At 53.9% G+C, this 21898-nt stretch overlaps 1 protein-coding gene across 3 annotated transcripts in view; it reads right to left on the bottom strand.

The window, feature by feature from the left end:
- Positions 1-19371: 19371 nt before the first annotated feature.
- The window catches only part of STK11IP (serine/threonine kinase 11 interacting protein), a 32002-nt gene continuing 29475 nt past the window's right edge, over positions 19372-21898 (bottom strand). For 2 of the 3 annotated variants that reach the window (XM_077829625.1, XM_077829626.1), the window contains 2 exons: positions 20871-21100; positions 19372-20305 (listed from right to left, as the gene is read on the bottom strand). In XM_077829625.1, the coding sequence (XP_077685751.1) occupies positions 20165-20305; positions 20871-21100 (371 nt within the window). In that variant the 3' untranslated portion in view covers positions 19372-20164. Of the gene's footprint in view, positions 20306-20870; positions 21101-21898 lie in introns of those variants that run through there. The other variant, XR_013347469.1, reaches the window with a different exon arrangement.

Here is a 21898-nt window from a genome sequence, read left to right as displayed (position 1 = left end):
AGGATAGGGCTGGAGGGTGTGTGTGAGAGCAAGAGCGGGTGGGTCAGCGTGTACCTTTGGGGCCTGTGTGTCTGGACTAGAGGTGTATTCTGTGTGTATCTGGTGGGGTGTATTTGTGCCTGGGGGTATGGTTTGTGTGTTTGGGGTTGCCATGGTTCCAGTGACTAAGTGTGTATTTTAGGTGGGCGTTGCCTTTGGTAGGGTTGTCTTAAGACTGTGTGTAATGCTGACTGGTAGATGTTTGTGTCATCGGGGGTGTCTAGCAGCACCCTTACTGCTGAGTCACTAGATGGCAGAAAAGGCAGCTTGGGGCGTCATAAATATAAAGGGAAGGGTAACCAACTATCTGCACACAGGGCTATAAAATCCCTCCTGGCCAGAGGCAAAACCCTTTCACCTTTAAAGGGTTAAGAAGCTAGGATAACCTGGCTGACACCTGACCCAAAATGACCAATGAGGGGACAAGATACTTTCAAATCTGGAGGGGGAGGAACAAAGGGTTCGTCTGTCTGTGTGATGCTTTTGGTGGGAACAGATCAGGAATGCAGCCTCAGAACTTCTGTTAAGTTAGTAAGTAATCTAGCTAGAAATGCGTTAGATTTCCTTTTGTTTAATGGCTGGTAAAATAAGCTGTGCTGGGTGGAATATTCCTGTTTTTGTGTCTTTTTGTAACTTAAGGTTTTGCCTAGAGGGATTCTCTATGTTTTAAATCTGATTACCCTGTAAGGTATTTACCATCCTGATTTTACAGAGGTGATTCTTTTACCTTTTCTTTAATTAAAATTCTTCTTTTAAGAACCTGATTGACTTTTCATTGTTCTTAAGATCCAAGGGTTTGGGTCTGTGTTCACCTGATTCTTACCAAGCCTTCCCGAGGAAAGGGGATGTTGGGCTTGGGGGGATATTTTGGGGGAAGATGTCTCCAAATGGGCTCTTTCCCTGTTCTTTGTTTAACATGCTTGGTGGTGGCAGCATACGGTTCAAGGACAAGGCAAAGTTGTCCTTGAACAACTTGAACCTTGAACACATCCGATGAAGTGAGCTGTAGCTCATGAAAGCTCATGCTCAAATAAATTGGTTAGTCTCTAAGGTGCCACAAGTACTCCTTTTCTTTTTGCGAATACAGACTAACACGGCTGTTACTCTGAAACAAGGCAAAGTTTGTATCTTGGGAAAGTTTTAACCTAAGCTGGTAAGAATAAGCTTAGGGGGTCTTGCATGCAGGTCCGCACATCTGTACCCCAGAGTTCAGAGGGGGGAAGGAACCTTGACAGGGTGGCATCCAGGGACTTGGGGCAAACTGAGGCACTGGGGAGGTGCAGGAAGTCTTGGGTAGCAGGGAAGGGGGTTCTGGGTTGGGGCATTCAGGGCAGCATTTAATATTCAGCATACAGCTCCCTAAAAAATGTTGCTCTCCCAGGGCACACCTAGCTCATGTGCTTCTTGTCTGCTCCGGTGTCTGGGGATTGTGGGGGGCAGAAGCATACGGGCACAGGTGAACGTGTGGGTCTGGAGTGCTACACGTCCACCCCAACAATCTATTTCCTTGGGGCCCATCACACAGACACTCGCTGCCCAATTAAAATCCCCCTTTAAAACTCTCGATCATCACAATGCCCACAAAAACACTTGGCGTTGGTTAGCCAGCTGGTGTGCTGAGCCTGCTGCCCCTGTGGCCAGGCCCCGTCTCACAGTTTCCTTGTGCACCTCCCTCTGTCCGTGACTAGCCCGCTGTTGGCGGCTGTGAGCGTTTTGGGGCAAGGACCATCATATTGTTCAGGGTTTGTACCACTCCTAGACTATACTGATAAACAAATGTAACTAATCCCTAACTAGACAGTGTTATGAGCAGCAGCTGGACAGAACTGGTGACAAGGAGTGGTCATTCTAAGTCGTGCTGGGACTTGCAGGGCTGTTACGGACCCACAGAATCAGTGCTATGATCCCCCCTTTGGAACAGGGGCTGGGAGGCCCTGTCAGTGGGCCAGACGCCCGAGGGGTCTCACTCTTCTTCCAGGGGAAGCCCTGTGGCTTCACTGCCTCCTGGAGCTGGACCCCTGGGCCTGCAGCCCCCCTGGCTCCCCCACCATGAGCTCCAGGCCGCGAGTCCCCTGACACAGACTCCGATGGAGACTTGTACCATCTTGGGGGGCAGCACCCCCTCCGCCAGCATCTGCAGGGACACGCAGCCTGACTGGCGGGTTATTAGTCACCTGGACCCAGCACAGAGAACAGAAAGTTACAGCCGAGACCATCCTGGTCAGCCCAGAGCCCCGTCTCTCTGACCTCCCTTTGTCCCAGGCCAGGTGCGCCCAGAGCCCTCGGCAGCCAACCCTCAACTTCCTCCCGCCCCACCCCAGCCCTTTGTTCCCGAGCCGAGCCGGAGGATGCGGCTCAGCCCCCTGCCCAGTGGCGTGGAGTGCAGATCTCTCTGAGTCCTTGGTTGCTGGGCATCCGTGTCTGGGCAGCTGGATTTGCCATTGTCTTCTCAGAGCTCCACTGATACGGGACCTAAGGCCCCAGGCAGCTGGGAGCCCTTCTCAGCTGTGTTAGCCTGCCCAGAGAGTGAACAGTCCTTTTCCCCCCACTAGGTGACAATGATGCAAATAGGGGAAACTGAGGCACATACAGGCATCATAAAAATATTACACAAAATTCCCAGGTTGTCAAAGGGTCATTGTCACAATAGGCTCTGCCTCCCTGTATCCCACATTTAGACTTTGCCCATTTTCACCTAGCAATCAGCTAAAGAAGGAGACAGGCTGGCATACATGGTGGTGAGTAGCAGAAATTTGGATCACTGGAAACTTCTCTGGCATCCCTGAGGCCTCCAGAGAGTAGAGAATCCAAACACATATTCCAGTCTGTCTGGCACTGCCAAAGCACCCCTTGGGCATCAGCCTGAGGGGCAAGAGGAGGACCCAGGAACTGATGGCAGAAGGGGAGCTGCTAGTGATTTGGGGAATGCCAGGCTCTGCTCCTGCTCCCCAGTCATCCTGTCCTGAGGCTTTCAGGGGGCACAACACAGGGGCAAAGGAGGCTTTCAGCCACTTTGCCATGCTGTGCCCCAGGCTCAGCCTGGAGCCCTCCCACACTCCAACCCCCTGGGTCGCACCCCAAACCCCTGCCCCAGCCTGGTTAAAGTGAATGAGGGGGGAGAGCAAGGGAGGGAGGGAGGCGGGCTGGGGTGAGGCCTTAGAGAAGGGGCAGGGCAGGGGCAGGGCAATTAGGGTGACCAGATGTCCCAATTTTATAGGGACAGTCCTGATTTTTGGGTCTTGTTCTTATATAGGCTCCTATTACTCCCCACCCTCTCCCCATTTTTCACATTTGCTGTCTGGTCACCCTAGGGGCAATGGTGTTTGGGTTTGTGCGATTAGATGTTCAGCAACCCTAAACCGGCCCCAGCTCTTTGTCTACCTCTGGCCCCTAAGGCAGCCTCCTGCTAGGAAGGCTCACAAGGCAGCATGGAGACCAGGAGCCCCCAGGCCAGACCCACCCACCCTGCACTGGGGCTGAACGGGCCGAGACAACTCCCCCACTGCTCAGGCCTGGACCAAACATGCTAAACTAGGGTCAGAGGCACCTTGGGGGTAGCTGCACCCAGAGCCAGAGAGCTGCTGCCCCACGTGCTGCTAGGCCATGGGCCACTGCCCAGCCCCACGGCCCCGCACCCTTCAAATGTCCCCCTTCAGCCTCCTGGAGAGGGACCTAGCACTAAGCTAGAGGGGGCAGTGGGACCCCAGCGTGAAGGGGAGCCCCCACTGAATGTGCCTGGGGCAGCACAGACCGTGGGGGTGGGGGTGTGTGTGTGTGAGAGAGGTTGGAACCTATTTGTATACTCAGTGGGGACCACTCTGTGTGTGTGTGTGAGTGTGAGAGAGAGAAACAGAAACACACACACACACGTATAGGGTAGGGGGGGGACTATATGTGCACGTAGGGGGAGGAGGGACACAGGCTGTGTATAGGAGCATTCTGTGGGGGGTCTTGGCTCAGTTCCCAGCCACCAGGTATCTTCATGGCTGAAATCACGCCCCCAACACAGGCCCTGCCTGGCAGCCTCAGCAGAGAGGCTAAGGGCTGAATGGGTCTCGCCTTTGCCTCCCAGGGCGGGTCCCTGCAGAGCAGCCTGGGCCACAAGGACTGCGAGCGCCTGCCTGGCCATGGGCAGGGCTGGGCCTGTGCTGAGGTAATAGCCCAATGTGCAGGGGTAGCACTTGGCCCACCCCCCCTTTAAACAAACACGTCCCTCCTGGTGCCTGTTTGCAGGCCCAGGCAGCACCCCTTGTACCCACCCCTCTGCACCCCACCCCCTGCTGCCCTTGGCTCATCTGTTACCACTTTGTCCAGTCTAGCTTTCAGAGTCCCCCCGCACCCCCCGGGAACTGGGGCAGTGGTCGTGCAGGCTGGGGGAATGGACCGGATTATGCAAAGTGAGTGGTGCTGGCTGGAGCGGGGCAAGGTCTCCCCCGGAGGGAGGTGCTCAGGCCTCCTGGCCCTGGCCGGTGTTTGTGCTGCCCCGTGCTTCCCAGCGCTGGCGTGACCTGGCCAGACTCAGCCTGGGCCTGGAAAAGCAGCGCTGGGCCTGTGGCTGCTATGGCCCACCTGGTTCCCATTACTCTGTGCGAGCACCTGCAGGTTACAGCTTGGGGCAGCTTTATTGACATCATCACATACTGGCCAGATGCTCACTTCCCCCAGATCCCCATTTCCTACACCAACATCCATGTGGACACCCCCCCCCACGCAGGGATCCTGGGAGGAGAAACCAGATTGTCAAGGAGGGTATGGTACAAGTGATCTGCAAGGGAGGGGAGAGCTTATGCCCTGTTTCTCTGGTTACTGGGGGAGAGAGACCAGCAAGAGGGGTGCAGGTGGATGGTACGCAAGTTCCTGAGGGGATGGTTTCGGGTAAAGGGTTTTACTTCCTGTCCTTCCCTTGTTCCCATGCAGGCTGGAGGCCCAGCCCTAGCAGGTGCAGCCGCAGAGGGAGGCGAAAGCTGTTTGCTCACGGGGGGAAGCTCTTGGTTTCAGTTTATCCACATCTGTCATAAATATAAAGGGAACGGTAAACACCTTTAAAATCCCACTTTTACCACCATGTCAAGGTTCCTTCCCCACTCTGAACTCTAGGGTACAGATGTGGAGACCTTAATGAAAACCTCCTAAGCTTATTTTTAGCAGCTTAGGTTAAACCTTCCCCAAGCTACAAACTATTTTACCTTTCGCCCTTAGATTTCCGCTGCATGATTATCCCATGCCCATGCTGTTGGGGGACGACTTGGCCAATCGTCTGAAGCCAGCCAAGAGGGTGGGAATGGTCACCCACAGCCAGGCTAAACCAGCCGTCACGCCTAGCTCTGTTCCGGAAACTTCTACCAGGACCCGGTCGGAGGTGATGGACCCGGACCCCAGGCCACTGTCTGCAACAGCAGTAGTGGATCCAGTCCCAGAGACCCAGACAGAGCCAGTCCCAGAACCGGAACTGGTGGAACAACCAGCACCAGACCCATTGCCAGCACTGAATCCAGTACTTGCAACCCCAACACCAAAGGGCCCCACCGAACCTGAACCGGCAGCAGCCAATAAACCTACCCAAGAGGCTCAGCCGGAGCCTGAACCCCAACATAGTGCCCCAGCGGAGAGCGGTTCACAGTCAACGGAAACAGCCCCATCCCCTGCATCGCTTCCCGAGGCACCAAGCCCAGGTCCACAATCCAATGAGGAACTGATGTCTCCAGCATCAAGGGAACAGTTCCAGACCGAACAGGAAGCAGATGAAAGCCTCCAGAGAGCTTGGATGGCGGCACGGAGCAACCCACCGCCTCTCAGCTCTTCTAATCGATCCAGGTTTGTTGTAGAAAGAGGACTTTTATACAAGGAAACTCTTTCTGGTGGACACCAGGAAGACTGGCATCCTCAGAGACAGTTGGTAGTTCCAACTAAGTACCGGGCCAAGCTCTTGAACTTAGCCCACGATCATCCTAGTGGCCATGCTGGGGTGAACAGAACCAAAGACCATTTGGGAAAGTCATTCCACTGGGAAGGAATGGGCAAGGATGTTTCTACCTATGTCCGGTCTTGTAAAGTATGCCATAAAGTGGGGAAAACCCCAAGACCAGGTCAAAGCCCCTCTCCAGCCATTCCCCATCACTGAAGTTCCATTTCAGTGAGTAACTGTGGATATTCTGGGTCCTTTTCCGAAAAAGACACCCAGAGGAAAGCAGTACATACTGACTTTCATGGATTTTGCCCCCCGATGGCCGGAAGCAGTAGCTCTAAGCAACACCAGGGTTAAAAGTGTGTGCCAGGCACTAGCAGACATTTTTGCCAGGGTAGGTTGGCCCTCCGACATCCTCATAGATGCAGGAACTAATTTCCTGGCAGAAACTATGGAAAGCCTTTGGGAAGTTCATGGGGTGAATCACTTGGTTGCCACTCCTTCCCCACTCTGAACTCTAGGGTACAGATGTGGGGACCTGCATGAAAAACCCCCTAAGCTTATTTTTACCAGCTTAGGTTAAAAACTTCCCCAAGGTACAAACTATTCTACCTTTTGCCCTTGGACTTTATTGCTGCCACCACCAAGCGTCTAACAAATATATAACCGGGAAAGAGCCCGCTTGGAAACGCCTTTCCCCCCAAAATCCTCCCCAAACCCTATACCCCCTTTCCTGGGGAAGGCTTGGTAAAAATCCTCACCAATTTGCATCGGTGAACACAGACCCAAACCCTTGGATCTTAAAGAACAATGAAAAAGCAATCAGGTTCTTAAAAGAAGAATTTTAATTGAAGAAAAAGTAAAAGAATCATCTCTGTAAAATCAGGGTAATCAGATTCAACACAGAGAATCCCTCTAGACAAAACCTTAAGTTACAAAAAGACACAAAAACAGGAATCTACATTCCATTCAGCACAGCTTATTTTATCAGCCATTTAAACAAAACAGAATCTAACGCATCGCTAGCTAGATTACTTACTAAATTCTAAGACTCCATTCCTGTTCTGTCCCTGGCAAAAGCATCACACAGCCAGAGAGAGAGGCTTTGTTTCTCCCTCCCCCCAGCTTTTGAAAGTATCTTGTCTCCTCATTGGTCAGGTGCCAGGGAGGTTACCTTTAGCTTCTTAATCTTTTACAGGTGAAAGGTTTTTCCTCTGGCCAGGAGGGATTTTAAAGGTGTTTACCCTTCCCTTTATATTTATGACATGCCCCCCAAATCTCAGCTAGGGTGAAATGCTGGCTGGGATTTCTTCCTGGAGCTCTAGGAAAAAACAGAGTTAATAAGACACATGCACCTCTAAATATACTACCAAGTATATAAAGACTAACAATATTTTCTACATCTCAAGGACGATTTTAACCAGTTGATTCTGGGAAACTTTTCATGGGAGAGTGCATCAGCCACTTTGTTAGAAGCTCCTGAGACGTGTTGGATGTCGAAGTCGAAATCAAAATCTTGGAGAGCTAAACTCCACTGAAAAAGTTTTTTGTTATTTCCCATGGTGGTATGAAGCCACCGTAGCGCAGCATTGTCGGTTTTCAGGTGGAAACGCCGTCCCCAAACGTATGGGCGTAGCTTTTCCGGAGCGTAGACAATGGCGTAACATTCTTTTTCACTGACTGACCAGTTGCTTTCCCTCTCAGACAGCTTCTTGCTGAGAAACACTTACAGGGTGGAATTCCTGATCCGGTCCTTCCTGCATTAAAACTGCTCCCACACCACGCTCGGACGCATTGGTGGTTACTAGGAACGGTTTGTCAAAGTCTGGGGCCCTTAGTACAGAGTCAGATATGTGTCAATTAGAAGAGCTGAGAGGCAGTGGGTTGCTCCGGGTTGCCGTCCAAGTTCTCTGGAGGCTTTCATCTGCTTCCTGTTCGGTCTGGAACTGTTCCCTTGATGCTGGAGACATCAGTTCCTCATTGGATTGTGGACCTAGGTTTGGTCCCTCGGGAAGCGATGCAGGGGATGGGGCTGTTTCCGCTGACTGTGAACAGCTCTCCGCTGGGGCACTATGTTGGGTTTCAGGCTCTGGCTGAGCCTCTGTGTAGGGTTATCGGCTGCTGCCGGTTCCAGTTCTGGGACTGGCTCTGTCTGGGTCTCTGGGACTGGATCTGCTACTGCTGTTGCAGACATTGGCCTGGGGTCCGGGTCCATCACCTCTGACTGGATCCTGATAGAATTTTCCAGAACAGAGCTAGGCCTCACTGCTTGTTTATCCTGACTACGGGTGACCATTCCCACCCTCTTGGCTCGCTTCACATGATTGGTCAAGTCTTCCCCCAACAGCATGGGGATGGGATAATCATCATAGACTGCAAAAGTCCACATTCCTGACCAGCCCTTGTGCTGGACAGGCAACTTGGCTGTAGGCAAATTGAAAGAGTTGGACTTGAAGGGTTGAATTGTCACTTAGGTCTCTGGGTCAATTAAATTTGGGTCCACTAAGGAAGCATGGATAGCCGACACTTGTGCTCTGCTGTCCCTCCATGCGGTGACCTTCTTCCTGCCCACACTCACAGTTTCCCTCTGCTCTGAGGGTATCTGGGAGGTATCTGGGCCTGAGGACCTCTGGTGTGATTCTGGTGCAATGAACTAATCTGTTGGAGTTCTTGGGGCAGTTGGCCTTCACATGCCCCGGCTCATTACATTTAAAACATCGTCCAGCTGACGGGTGTCACGGAGTGTGGGGGAGTCCAGGCCCTGCACCCCTCTTCCAGGGATTCACTGAGACTCTCAGCCAGCCAGTAAAACAGAAGGTTTATTGGACAATAGGAACACAGTCCAAAACAGAGCTTGTGGGTACACCCAGGACCCCTCAGTCAAGTCCTTCTGGGGGAGGAGGGAGCTTAGACCCCAGCCCTGGGGTTTCCTGTGTTCCTCCACCCAGCTCCAAACTGAAACTAAACCCCTCCCAGCAGGCTCTCTCCTGCAGCCTGTCTTCACATTCCTGGGCAGAGGTGTTACCTCCCCCTCCCCCTCCCGGCTCAGGTTACAGGCTCTCAGGTCTCCCATCCCCAGGTCAACACTTCCCCCTCCCTGCTGCGTCACATCATCACAACGGGTCACTGGGGCAAGGTGGGTTGCTGGAGAACGGTGTGGCAGGACGATAAGGTGTCTGGAGTATTCCTTGGTGTGTAGTTGGGGCCTTGGGCTGCCCCCAGTAGTAGGGTGTGGTCTGGGGGTGTCCCTTCTGGTATCCGCTCCAACTGCGACCAGGGTTGTTCCTCTCTCCTTCCTCCACCCATTTTGTTCCGCCATTTTGTTCCAGGCTTGCCCTGCCTCTCTGGCGGTCTGGGACTGCTCGTATCGATCAACATAAGAAGCAAGACTTTCTGGTGAGTCCATTTCCTTATCCCATAAACACGGTTTTATTTCCTCCTTGGACATATTCAGGAATTGCTCCTAAGCTATCAAATCACACATTCTGTCAAAGCTAGTGACACCCCTTCCTTGGACCCATTTATCTAACCGATCGTTCCTCTGGTTTAGATAAGCCACATTACTTAGTCCAGGCCCTCTCTTAAGGGTTCGAAATTTTACTCTGTACATTTCAGATGTAATCTGAAATGGCTTTAAAACCAAATCCTTAAACTTATTATAGTCAGAAGCCTCATCAATAGGCACCTTATTGAATATGTCCAGAGCTCTTCCAGTTAATTTTGCGACCAATGCGGTCATCTTGTGAGCTTCAGGAATTTTATGGAGAGTGCACAGTCTCTCAAAAGTGAGAAAATATTCAGCAATATCACTGGATTCATCATACTGTGGACATAGTCGCTCCCATTTGTGGATTGTTGGGGAAGGATTGTTAGGGTTATCCAGTAGATTCCACTCAGCCCTTACCTTCTCCAACTCCAGTTCATGAATCCTCTCTTTTTCCCTCTCCTCCATTTCTTTTTCCCTTGCCTCCATTGCTCTCCTGTGAGCAGCCTCTTGGTTTTTTTCTGTCTCTCTCACTGCCTCCAGTTCTCTCCTGTGGGCAGCCTCTTTGGCTGTTTCTGCCTTGGGCTCTGTCATGTTTGCCTCTCTGTTTTTAACTAACTTTACACCATAGAGTTAGAAACAAAACAAAAACAAAACAAACAAACAAAAACTTGGCTTGTCAATATATATATATATATTGTGCTGTAACCGGATCCTGATGTTCTCTGATAGTGATTGTCAGCCTACAGAAAAATCCTTAAAAAAACCCAAACAAATTAACACCTCTGTCTCCAGGCAAATAGACAGAAAACCCCTCTAGTTTATCTTAGGTAAAAAACAACTTCAGGTCCGTGAAGATTTGTGAATTTCTCTGCAGGAGGTTAACTACCCTGCCTTTATGTAGAGAAAACTCCAGCTCACAAAAGACAATTCCCTTTTGTCTCTGCTCTGGCCCCCAAGCAGAGACAAAGAAAACTCTGACTGCTTTCAACTTAAAACCTGCTTTCCAGCAGCCCAAAAGAAAAAAAAAAAATGTCCTTTTAAAAAAAATCTGTGCTTCTGGTTCAAAAAAATCTCAAATTGATCTCAAAATGATTTCAAGTTATTCCCACCGCTCTGCCACCATGTCAAGGTTCCTTCCCCACTCTGAACTCTAGGGTACAGATGTGGGGACCTGCATGAAAAACCCCCTAAGCTTATTTTTACCAGCTTAGGTTAAAGCTTCCCCAAGGTACAAACTATTCTACCTTTTGCCCTTGGACTTTATTGCTGCCACCACCAAGCGTCTAACAAATACATAAACAGGGAAAGAGCCCGCTTGGAAACGTCTTTTCCCCCAAAATCCTCCCAAAACCCTACACCCCCTTTCCTTGATAAAAATCCTCACCAATTTGCATCAGTGAACACAGCCCCAAACCCTTGGATCTTAAAGAACAATGAAAAAGCAATCAGGTTCTTAAAAGAAGAATTTTAATTGAAGAAAAAGTAAAAGAATCACCTCTGTAAAATCAGGATGGTAAATACCTTACAGGGTAATCAGATTCAAAACATAGAGAATCCCTCTAGGCAAAACCTTAAGTTACAAAAAGACAAAATCAGGAATCTACATTCCATTCAGCACAGCTTATTTTATCAGCCATTTAAACAAAACAGAGTAACGCATCTCTAGCTAGATTACTTACTAAGTTCTAAGACTCCATTCCTGTTCTGTTCCCGGCAAAAGCATCACACAGACCCTTTGTTTTTCTCCTTCCTCCCAACATTTGAAAGTATCTTGTCTCCTCATTGGTCATTTTGGTCAGGTGCCAGCGAGGTTATCTTAGCTTCTTAACCCTTTACAGGTGAAAGGGCAGGAGGGATTTAAAGGTGTTTACCTTTCCCTTTATATTTATGACACTCATGGGGTCCCATTTTCAGCCTCTGGCTGTGATGCGGAGAGCTAGCAGGTTACTGTTTCTGCTCTGAGGCAGAGGCTAATGACAGTGCCATCTCAACCTGCAAAGGGATTGTGGGTTGGTGCCTTTCCCCAGGAGCAGGGAAACTGAGGGAAGTTCAGGGACTGGGGGAGGAACCAGAAGGTGACACCCACCTGGGCAGAGCTGCCTGTGCCCCTCCTGCTGAGAGGAGGTTACTCACCTTATGCAGCAGGGACTGCGGTTGTTCAAAACGTGTCCTTAGGTGCGCGTGCGCCTCTCGGGCCCTTAGTCAGAGATTTCCCATTGGCAGCATCATCCAGCCCACAGATGCTTTTGTGCGACCTCCTGCCACCTCCAAGGGTGCATAGCGCAACGTGGGCGAACCGCCCTTAGTTCCTCCTCATTTGCTGTTCAGCTAGAGAACAGGCCAAAGCGAGGGGAAAGGAGCCAGGTGGTGGAGCACCCCCAGACACATCTCGGTACCGGAAGTCTTTAAATCATGATCTGCAGAGAGATGTTAGGGGTCTGTTACGGGCTGGATGGGCGAGGCTCTGTGGCCTGCGATCTGCGGCCGGCCAGATGAGATGATCGTGATGGTCCCTTCTGACCTTAGAGTCTAGGAGTCCAAGCACGCTAACCACACAAGGTGAGTAACCTTTCTTCAAGTAGCATCCCTCCACCTGCTCCACCCAGGGGCGACGGATTCTTCCTTAAAGGGGGAGAGGAGGAGAGAGATGAGGCCCTGCCCCTGCACCTCCTCTCCCCGCCATGAGACCCTGCCTCCCGGCCAAGCCAGCTCCAGTTTCAGCAGGGTCTCGGGGGCGGGGCTGGGGGTCGGTGAAGAGCCACGGCCGGGCCATTGGGAGACCCTCCATCTGCCCTGGGCGGCGAGCCCAGGGGGCGGGGACACAGGCCGGGGACTGCTCTCGGGGCCCCCTCACCCTGGGCAGGTGAGGGTCGCGGCTCCCCAGGCCGCTCTTACCCAGCCAGTCTCCGGCTTCTGGCCTGGACGGCGGTCTCAGGGGGAAGAGGAGGGGCAGGGGGCTGCAGCCATGGCAAAAAGTGGAGGGGCCATGGCCCTTTGCCCTCCCCCATAACAGCATCCCACGCTCCACTGCAGGTGACTCCAGGCAGTATCCTCACAGAGACGGGGGAGCCTTGGAAACCAGTCCAGGCCTGCAGACAGTACAGCAGAACCAAGGGCCACGTCGGTTCTGGTGGCCTGGACCAAGGTGGAGCATTAGACATGGTTCACACTGAGGCCCATGCGCCGGCTCAGGAACGTTTTTGAGTAACGCTGTGGAAGTTGCTTGTGATCTGGTACAGCGTGCTACAGTCCTTTGGTGACGGGAGGCAAACCACCAGCTGCGTCCAAGCAAGCAGCGCTCCCCCCAGGGAGCCATCCCGACAGGTTCTGGAAACCCCCCGATCTTTCTGCAATGGAGACAGAGTCTAGGCGATTTCTGAAACTGCTCGGTCCTACCCAGGTAAAAGGCCAATGCCTGGCCTACATCTCACCTATGAAGGGAAGCCTCCTGCTGAACTTTAAGTGGTTTGGCAAAAATACTGGTAGGGGAGTAGACTGGGTAAGACGGAAATCCGACAGCACCTTAGGCGAGACCTTTGGGTGAGGCTGTAGGGAGACCTTGTCCTTGAAAAATATCGTAAACGGGGGTCTGCTATGCAGGCTCCAATCTCCCCAACCCTGCGGGCTGGTACAATAGCTACTAGAACAGCCGGTTTCACGGGTAAGTGAGGCAAGGAGCAGGTCACCACAGGTTCAACCAGAGGCCCATAAAGGTATCTAAGTACCAGGGTGAGATCCCGAGTCGGGGTGGGATCCTTAGCCTGAGGGTAAAGATTCCCCAGACTCTCAATAAAGCTTGAGGACATACATTGTGCCAAAACAGAAAACCACTCTGGAGGGATGAAAAGCTGATATCACAGTGAGATGATCCTTCATGGAGCAATTGATAGAGTCCAACAGATCATCCCAGAGGGCTGAGCGCGGAGACAACTCAGGCACATGGCAGCCACCCTCAGTGGTTGAACCTCCTCCATTCCCGAAGGGGAGTCATTTGAGTTGACTCCCTCCTACTGTTCAGTGATACTTGTGCTCTGGTTGAGCAGGTGGATTTAATCCCATAAACACCTGGGAGCCATGCTTGGAGACAGACCCCCAGGCACATGACCCGCATCCTGGGAGAGGAGACGAGGGACAGATGGAAGCTGGAGCACCGGTTGGACACACAGGTGAAGCAGGTAAGGATACTAACTGTGCTTCGGCCAGGTCGGTACTATGAAGATAACCCCAGCCTTGTCCTGCCTGATCTTGTCCATCTCTCCTAGAATTAGTGGTGTTGGAGGGAATGCCTAGAACAGGCCCTTGTCCAAGCAAGGAGAGGTGCGTCTGTTATTGTTAGAGCAGGGACGCCTGCATGGACACTGCATTGATCTTTCCACCAGTCCTTCATCTGGAGGGGAACCGTGACCTGTTTGGCCAAGTTCTCTCTGGTTGAGGAATAACTCCTCCTGAAACAGCCCTGAGAGCAGCAGAGGTCTAGTCTTCGTGGTCGAAGGTGCGGCTGCCCTGACCTAGGAGCCTGGAGCAGTTCCTTACTCTAGTACCGGGGCTTCCTTGAATTGTCCCAACCTCATTCAACGACATTACAGGTCTGTCTGTGGGAAGGATGGCGCTGGCTGCCAGTGACGCCCACCATGCTGCTGTGCTCCTGGCCTAGGGCCTCACTTGGGATTCTTACATTTAGCTGCAGACCCAACTCATGGAAGAGGGCGAGAACTGTCCAGGTGGGTGTCAGGCTGCTTCATAACATCAGCCCCAGAGGAGCCAGTCATCAAGCTGCAGGAAGACTAAAGAACAGCCCTGGAGCTGAGGAGAGGCCGAGGGGAAGTACATGGTATTGAGAGTGAGCCCATGGTGAAGTGTAGGTGTCTCCTGCGTGGGGGACGTATCGCTATATGGACCAATCTCCTGCCTCGAGAGAAGGGACTATAGCTGCCAGAGTCACTGTCCAGAACTTTGGCACTCCAACTTTGTTCTGTTGCCTTAGATCTAAAAATTGGTCTCCATCCGCCATCCTTCTTTGGCGCAAGAAGATACTTTGAGTAACCCCGCCCCCATGAGGGGGTGGTTCTATTGCTCGGAAACAAACAAGGAAGCATACTTCTGCATTCATGGTCGAGTCTCATGAGACGGGTCCATGAAAAGGCAGGGGTGTGAAATGGATGGTGTAGCTGGGGTTCTCCCACTTCATTGCACCATGACCCCCTTCTGGGAACAAAAATTACTACATGACCCCAGGAGGAGAACTGAAGCCTGAGCCCCACTGCCCCAGGTGGGGGTGAGGATGGGGGCCCAAGGGCTTCAGCCCCAGGCAGGGGTCCTACAACCTGATCCTTGCCCCCCAGAGCTGAAGCCCTGGGGCTTCAGCTTCAGCCCTGGGTGATGGGGCCCAGGCTTTGGCCCCGGGGCCCAGCAAATCTAACGCCAGTCCTGGTGACCCCATTAAAACAGGGTCCCAACCCACAGTTTGAGAACCACTGGCATAGCCCAATCTTACTGCCTCTGTGACCTACTTGTCTGCTGCAATAGGCCACCAGGCCTGTTGGAAATGGGAAAGGCAGTCTCCAAAAACGGGGAGGTTGGTAAAAGGTTGCAGCTTACAAACTCGAGGTGAGGGAGACATCAAGCTCTCAACCAACTTATCAAAATTGCTGTTCTGATGCCTGGGTACTTCAGATGCCTGCAGAAGGCGCTTTTTCTCTGGACTCCGTCTTTTTCCAGTGGGTTCAGTGAGTTCCAGAGAACTGAGCCAGGCGCGATCTCTGGGCAGTTTGAGACCTGCTAAATCTCCTCTTCTTTGTAGGGGTGTCTGTATACCCAGAGACCTCAGGAAGGCCTGGAGTTCTTCAGCGCGCGCAGCGGCTTGTCTGTAGTCCCTGAGAAAACCTTCTGAAGATCAAACAGGAGGTCCTCAACCATGTTCTGAACCTCTCTGAAAAATCCCCCAAACTGTGCATAATGACTGCCATGGTGATGGATCTATCTGCTCCTGGGGGTGGGGGCGGGGGTGGGGGCCTGCACTCTGGACTGCCTCACCGCTTACATTGGGCTTCACGAGGCCCTGGAGGGTTTTTGTGGGCAGTACATCAGCAGGGTCCCAGCAGCTCCAGGGGCAGAGGGGTGATAGTAATTGGCATTTGAGTGGCAGCGTATTGTTACTAGCACTCTCCAGTGACCGCCAGGCCAGTACCCTGAAGTCCGTGGCTAAAGCAGAGGGGTGTTTCCCTCTGGCTGCTGTTTTTCTAGCTTGTCCTTTCCCTGATGTTGCATCCTTCTGGCAAGGCCACAGAGCAGCCTGAGCGAGTGCTGGGGCAACAAGCTCGTGCCTCTATTCCCGCCCATGCCCAGCCTGGGACAGAGCAGACCCAGGTGAGGAGCAGACCCAGGGCCTGGAACAGAGCAGAGGGGGGCAGGGCTGGGGGAGGAGCAGTCCCAGGGCCAGGGGAGGAGGAGCAGTCCCACTGGCTGGAAGGGGCTTGGAGGAGCAGTAGAGAGAGAGGCAAGAATGCCCTTTCATTGTAAGTGCATCAGCTCCCTCTGCAAACCCATTCCTCCCTGCTGGCTCTCAGGAACTCAGGCTGCAGCAGCAACTGCCCTGATCACAAAACACCGCCAGGCAGCCGGGCGGGCTCTACACCCTGCCACCGTGCAAGGCCCCAACCCGGCTGTCAGTTTTCCCTGGCTACGGCCTGGGGAGACAATGCCCAAGTTACAAGCCTCCCCACCACAGCTGCCAGAGCGGGAGTCCAGGGGCCACAGGCCCTGAGCCTGTCTGCAGGTCCTGTGGGCAGCAATCCGCCCAGCAGCCTCCCCCTGCCCCTTTCCTTTGGGGGATGGTCGGTAAGGAGAGGAGTGGGGAGCACAGGTGAGTCTAGGGGCTCCAGGTTCAGCATGACAGCTGGAACCTTTCAGCACAAGGTGCTGCAGGAAATGCCTCATGTCCACACCAGTGACCTCCCAGGCGAGGGGGTGTGTACACAGCTGCACCAGCCTCCAACAGACCCAGGGGTCCTCCCACAATGCACTGCTGCAGGGGCCTGGCTGGTCTCCCGGATGGCCAGGGGCGGTCTAGTTTGGCAGAAGCCCCATCCTCGCTCAAGGAGCGCTGCACCTGCCCAGTCGCAGGTACCGGCTGCGATCACAGCCACCTGCTTCTTGAACTTCCCTGCGACTCCATCACCAGAGCGCTGGAGGTGGGCCTGCTACAAGGGCCCTGGCCATCAGCCAGGGGGCCAGAGATCCAGAGCCAGCAACACTCGGTCATTCACAGCGCTAGAGAGGACAAGGCCGTCTCTGAGCTTGTGGAGTGGGACACGGTGCAGAGCAGAGGCGCTGCGGGTCTTTCCATGGAGCTTCAAGCAATGACAAGGTGGGGAATAGTGGGGCACCACTGTGAGCTCGGCAGAAGCTTGGAGACTCCCACGTCTGCAGCCGTGCCCCTGAACATACCATGGGCAGCACCATGCAGTGTGGGCGCAGAAGTGAGGCCAGCTCTGTACGGGTACAGCCAGGATATGCTTTGTCACAGGCTGCAGCAGCTCCTTGCCCACTCCCCACTTCCCCAGGGAGCATGGAAGGGGTGAGCATGCAGAGCAGCTGCTGAGCTAGGTGCAGGGCTGGGCCTCAAATGACAGAAGAATAGGGACCTGTACAAGCCAGCATGATTAGAGAGAAAGGCTCCAGACTGGGGACTCTGGCCCAAGCCCTGTCGAGCATCAGCATGCTCCGCGCTCAGGTCATTCTGCTAGCATATGACCCAGCTGGGTAGGAGTTGCTCACACAGCAACATGCAAGCACTGGGAACAGTGAACCACAGGACCCGCTTGAAGCCAGCTGAGAACATACCACTTTAGGCCCATTTTCCCCAAGGCTGGGGAGTTCTCCCATCTCTGAGACTGCCCCACAGAGCAGGTGCTGCAGCCAGGACAGGCCTCCCTGCTCCCCACCCCTCATTTCATTGAGCTGGTCTCCAGTAGCATTGCAAGGGAGGAAGGATGCCAATGGTTCGAGCACATGTCTGGGATTCTAGAGACTTGCTCCACCAGGCTGACTCCAGACTTTCTGGGCCTCTGGTCCCCTCTGGGCCATGGGGACACCAGCACCACCCTGCTTGGCCATGATGGGGGGGGGGGGGGGGGGAAGGAAGAGAGGATAAATAGAGTCCAGGCCAGGAGGGGACCAGATACCACAAGGGTGAGGGGCCTGGAGTGGGGCAGGAACTAGAGACTGCCTCCTGCTGATTGAATTTCCTTCTCTCTTCTTCAGTGAGACCCTCCGCACCAGGGGCTGTCCCTTTGTTAATCCCATGCCAGCACTGATCTACTATCCACACCCCCTTCTCCTCCACGCTAGGGGTCCTACACAGCTTCTCTGCCCACAACTGCAGCCCAGGAGACAGTGCCTCATGACTGCACAGGGAATTCAGAACTGAACTGCTACCTTCCCTGCATTCTTGGGACCTCCTGGGCTAACGCATGGTGCTGGCCATTGCAGGACTGCAGCCACCCCTGCCTGGCTGTGGAGGAGAGAGAAGTGCTTTTGTGCTCACACTTTAAGAGTTCATAACAAGAGTCCCAAATAGATTGGTCTGATTTGCACTCTGGTTTTAACAACCCCCCAGCCAGGCAGGGCATTACTGAAGTGGAGTCCTGGGTTATCTGAGAGGGGAAAGACAGGCACCCTTATGTCAGGGCCTGCTGCAGGAAGGCACTGCAGTGGTGATGCCTGAGGACAAGGACCTGCTGCAGCCCATGCCCCTTGGGACAAGGCTTCCAAGGCCTTGGGTTTCTGAACGGTGCAGCTGAAAGTGAGACTCGGGCAGAGGCAGGAACAGAACCTGGCAGGTCTGATGCAGGCCCTGGCCCTAGCCCATCCCATTAACCCCTATCCACCCATTACTGCAAAGTGCATGAGCCCAGAGAGGTTGCTGTTACTGGTGAGATCACTTGGCAGAGCTGGTGTGTTAACAAAGGGTCTGGCTGATGTGCATGCAGGGTGCATGGCTCGCTGCAGGCCCATGGGCCTGGAGATAATTTACCAACTAAGCAGGAGGCTGAGAGGAGGCCCCATTGGCCTCCCAGCCTGGGGGCTCTTCAAGGCTGTGCTGCAGGAAGGTGGGGAATAACCCAGGTCAGTAGCACTTAGCCCCAGACCACATCCTCCAGGCTGACCCAGGGCTGCTCAGATGGTGTCAGGGGCACTACAGTGCTGCAGAGAGAAGGGTTGTTCAGGCTGGAGAAGAGAAGACTAAGGTGGACATGGTAACAGTTACAAGTACATAAAAGGTTGTTACAAGGAGGGAAAAAAATTATTCTCCTTAACCTCTGACAATAGGACAAGAAGCAATGGGCTTAACTTGCAGCCAGAGTGGTTTAGGTTGGACATTAGGAAACACTTCCTGTCAGGGTGGTTCAGCACTGGAATACATTGCCTAGGGAAGTGGTGGAATCTCCATCACTGGAGATTTTTAAGAGCAGGTAAGACAAACAATGGTCAGGGATGGTCTAGATAACACTTAGTCCTGCCAGGAGTGCAGGGGACTGGACTAGCTGACCTCTCAAGGTCCCCTCCAGCCCTATTGTTCTATGACTTGCAGTAAGAGCAGCATAGGCTGTTTTGTGAGGCAGAATGCAATAGTCCAGACAGAGACTTGATCAGGACAGCAAACTAAGCCTCTCGTCTTGGTAGAGGGCTGTGAAACAGCAGCCTTGAGGAGATCTCGGCTGTGTGACCCACCTGAGGGAGGCAGCACATCCAGGAGCACAGTCTCCTAGTGCCACACTGGGGAGTACCCCCAATGAGCCACCAGTCCACTCACTGCAGGATCCTGGGGTTCCTTGCAAGCCTCCCAGTCGAGTACCAAGAGGGCCTGTCCCAGCCTGGCTTGCAAGCCCCAGGAGGAGCACACGGCAAGGCAGAGGTTGCAGCATGCAGGAGACAGAACTCAAATAGAAGCTTTTATTACAGTAGAAAATAGTAAAACTGTCCTGTTTAAAATAGACTCACTGCCCCCCAGGATCCCCAAGCAGCTGCCCAATCCCACTGAGGGAGAGTTACAAGCAGCAGGCCAGGCTCTGCCCTGCTGAGCAGGCACAGATTACTCTGCCCAGGGTCACCCTGACCCCCCTCCCTGGCAGTATGCCCTGGCCCATCTGGGCAGCCAGCCCCTGGCTCAAGGCAGGAGACATGAGGGAAGCCACAAAAGGCCAGACACAAATAAATATGGGTTTCAGCAGCACGGAACTGGTGACCGTCCTGAGAGCAAGTGGACATGCAGCAGATTTCTCTGTCGGGTGTAAGGGCTGCCCCAGATGCCTGCCTATGACCTGTCTGAGCATGCTTTGGCTCCACCACCCACCCTGCTGGATTCCCACTGGCCCTGGACCCCAGAGATAAATAGGAAGTGACCTTGGCATGGTCACTACTCCCCTTGAGCGAGACTGTCAGAAACCACCAGGCTGCAGCTTTGTGCAGCTTCCACGAGGTTATGTCAGTGTCTGCACCACGTGTCACCCCTCTGTGCTTGCCTCCAGACCCAACCAAGTCAGTTCAGCTGCCAGACCAGCTAAAACATTCAGTGCTCCCCTCCTCCCCACCAGCAAAGGCCCTGGGTCCAGAACACAGGAGCAGGCAGAGGCCACTGAACAGGAATGTCAGGCAGAGTCACCTTCACCCTGCCCCTCCGCAGCAGCATGCCCAGCCAGGCGGCCAGCTCTGCCCGTCAGCAGCTACCATGCTCACTCTGGGACCTCCTGCACCGTCTTCCGCAGGTCGATGGAGAACATCTCCTCCCAGGGACTACGGATCCACTCAACCAGCTGGGCCAGCAGCTCAGGACATTCTGTGTGGATGTGCCACGTGCTCTCCACTTTCAGCACCTACACGGGGAGCAGGGAGGTCGGGATGGACCTAGCTCAGTGGCTGCTCTGGGGATTTGCTGCGCCAGTCTCACAGGCCAGAGATCAGTGCCCCGTATCCTTATGCTTCGAGAGCTGGCTACACTCACTGACCCGAGCAGCTGGTGCACGCTCCCATGGCTGGGTGCCCAGTGCCGGGATCCATGCTCCTAGCCACCCGTCGCAGCAGGCCCCATGGAGCACGGAGGCCTGGCTTCAGGCCAGGGATCCAGCTCCTCGTCACAGGAACGGGGTCTCCCTGTGCCTTGCTCCCAGGACATGGCTTGGCTGTGCTGGGGCAGCTGGGGCAGGACTATGCACACTCTGGTGAACAAGAGCAGCAGCTGCTGGCTGCAGGAGAGACCATGTAGCAGCACTGTGGCACGCCTCACCTGCCACCCTGGCCAGAGCCCCTTGGGTCTGGGACAGGAGAAAGAGGTTGTTGCAGAACAGAGGGTCCTCATTAGGGTGGGCTCTGAGTCAGAGCAGCAACCCCTGCCCCAGGCACCGGGGACCCCGTGCGCCAAGAGATGCCCCACTCCGTTACCTCGTCATAGAACATCAGCTTGACATCACAGGGTGAGAAGCGGTAAGTGATGACGCTGCTGATGCTGCTGATTGGCTGCTTCTCTTTCAGCTGGACACCGCTCTCGGGGGGCACCTCCCTCTCACCAGCTGCACCTGGCGTGGGCTGGACCCGCTGCCACTGGTGATTCTCCTCCAGCAGGAGCAGAGTGCTGAACGTGCTCAGCAGAGTCACAGGGAAGGCAGAGGCACCTAAGGGGGAATGGGACGGGAAGTCGGGTCACCGGGATCTCCTTACTCAGGCCCTGGATTCCCCATGGGGCTGGCTTCTGTGCCCCTGCAGGCCCAGCCACACCAGCCCCAGAGGGGAGCCCCCACACTGCCCAGGAGTGGGTGGTGCAGGAGGCCTGACCAGCCTCCCCATGGCTGAAGGGGGGGGATAGGGAAGCAGCTCTTTGCAACTGCTCTGGTGAGGGACCGGCCCGAGCCTCGATCCCTGGATCTCATGGCCAGATGGGCCCATTAGATGATCTAATCTGACCTCCCACATGACAGGTCAGAAAACGCCAGCAGCTACCCCTGCACTGAGCCAGGGACTTCTCTGAGGAAAGCTCCCGCCAGGGAGGTACCAGGCTGGATATGCAGAGTCAAGATGGAGAATCCACCACTTCCCTTTGGAGTTTGTCCCAGTGGTTAATCCCCCACACTGGGACAAAGCGTGTGGCGTATTTCTAACTGGAATTTGTCTGACTTGTTCTGCCCATCTCCACTCAAGTCAGGAGCCCTGCAGCAGCAGGCAAGATCTCCCCAGGAAGGTACATACAGGCTGATCAAGTCACTGCTCTGTCTTCTTTGGTAAGCTACACAGACCGCTCTTTCAGTTGCGCTGCAGGGCGTTTTCTCCAGCTCTCATATTTCTGTGCTCTTCCCCGCACCCCCTCCAGCTTTTCAGACACTTTTTAAAGTGCTGACACCCAAACGGGGCTGCCTCAGGCAGTCCAGCCCCAGCCTGGAGCCGGTGACGGTCACTGGCCCTTTGAGAGGTGGAGA

The sequence above is a fragment of the Eretmochelys imbricata genome, chromosome 11 (genome assembly GCF_965152235.1).
Source record: "Eretmochelys imbricata isolate rEreImb1 chromosome 11, rEreImb1.hap1, whole genome shotgun sequence".
Taxonomy (NCBI): Eukaryota; Metazoa; Chordata; order Testudines; family Cheloniidae; genus Eretmochelys; species Eretmochelys imbricata.
Note: the sequence above shows the minus strand (reverse complement) of the source record. Positions and strands in the feature narration are given on the sequence as shown.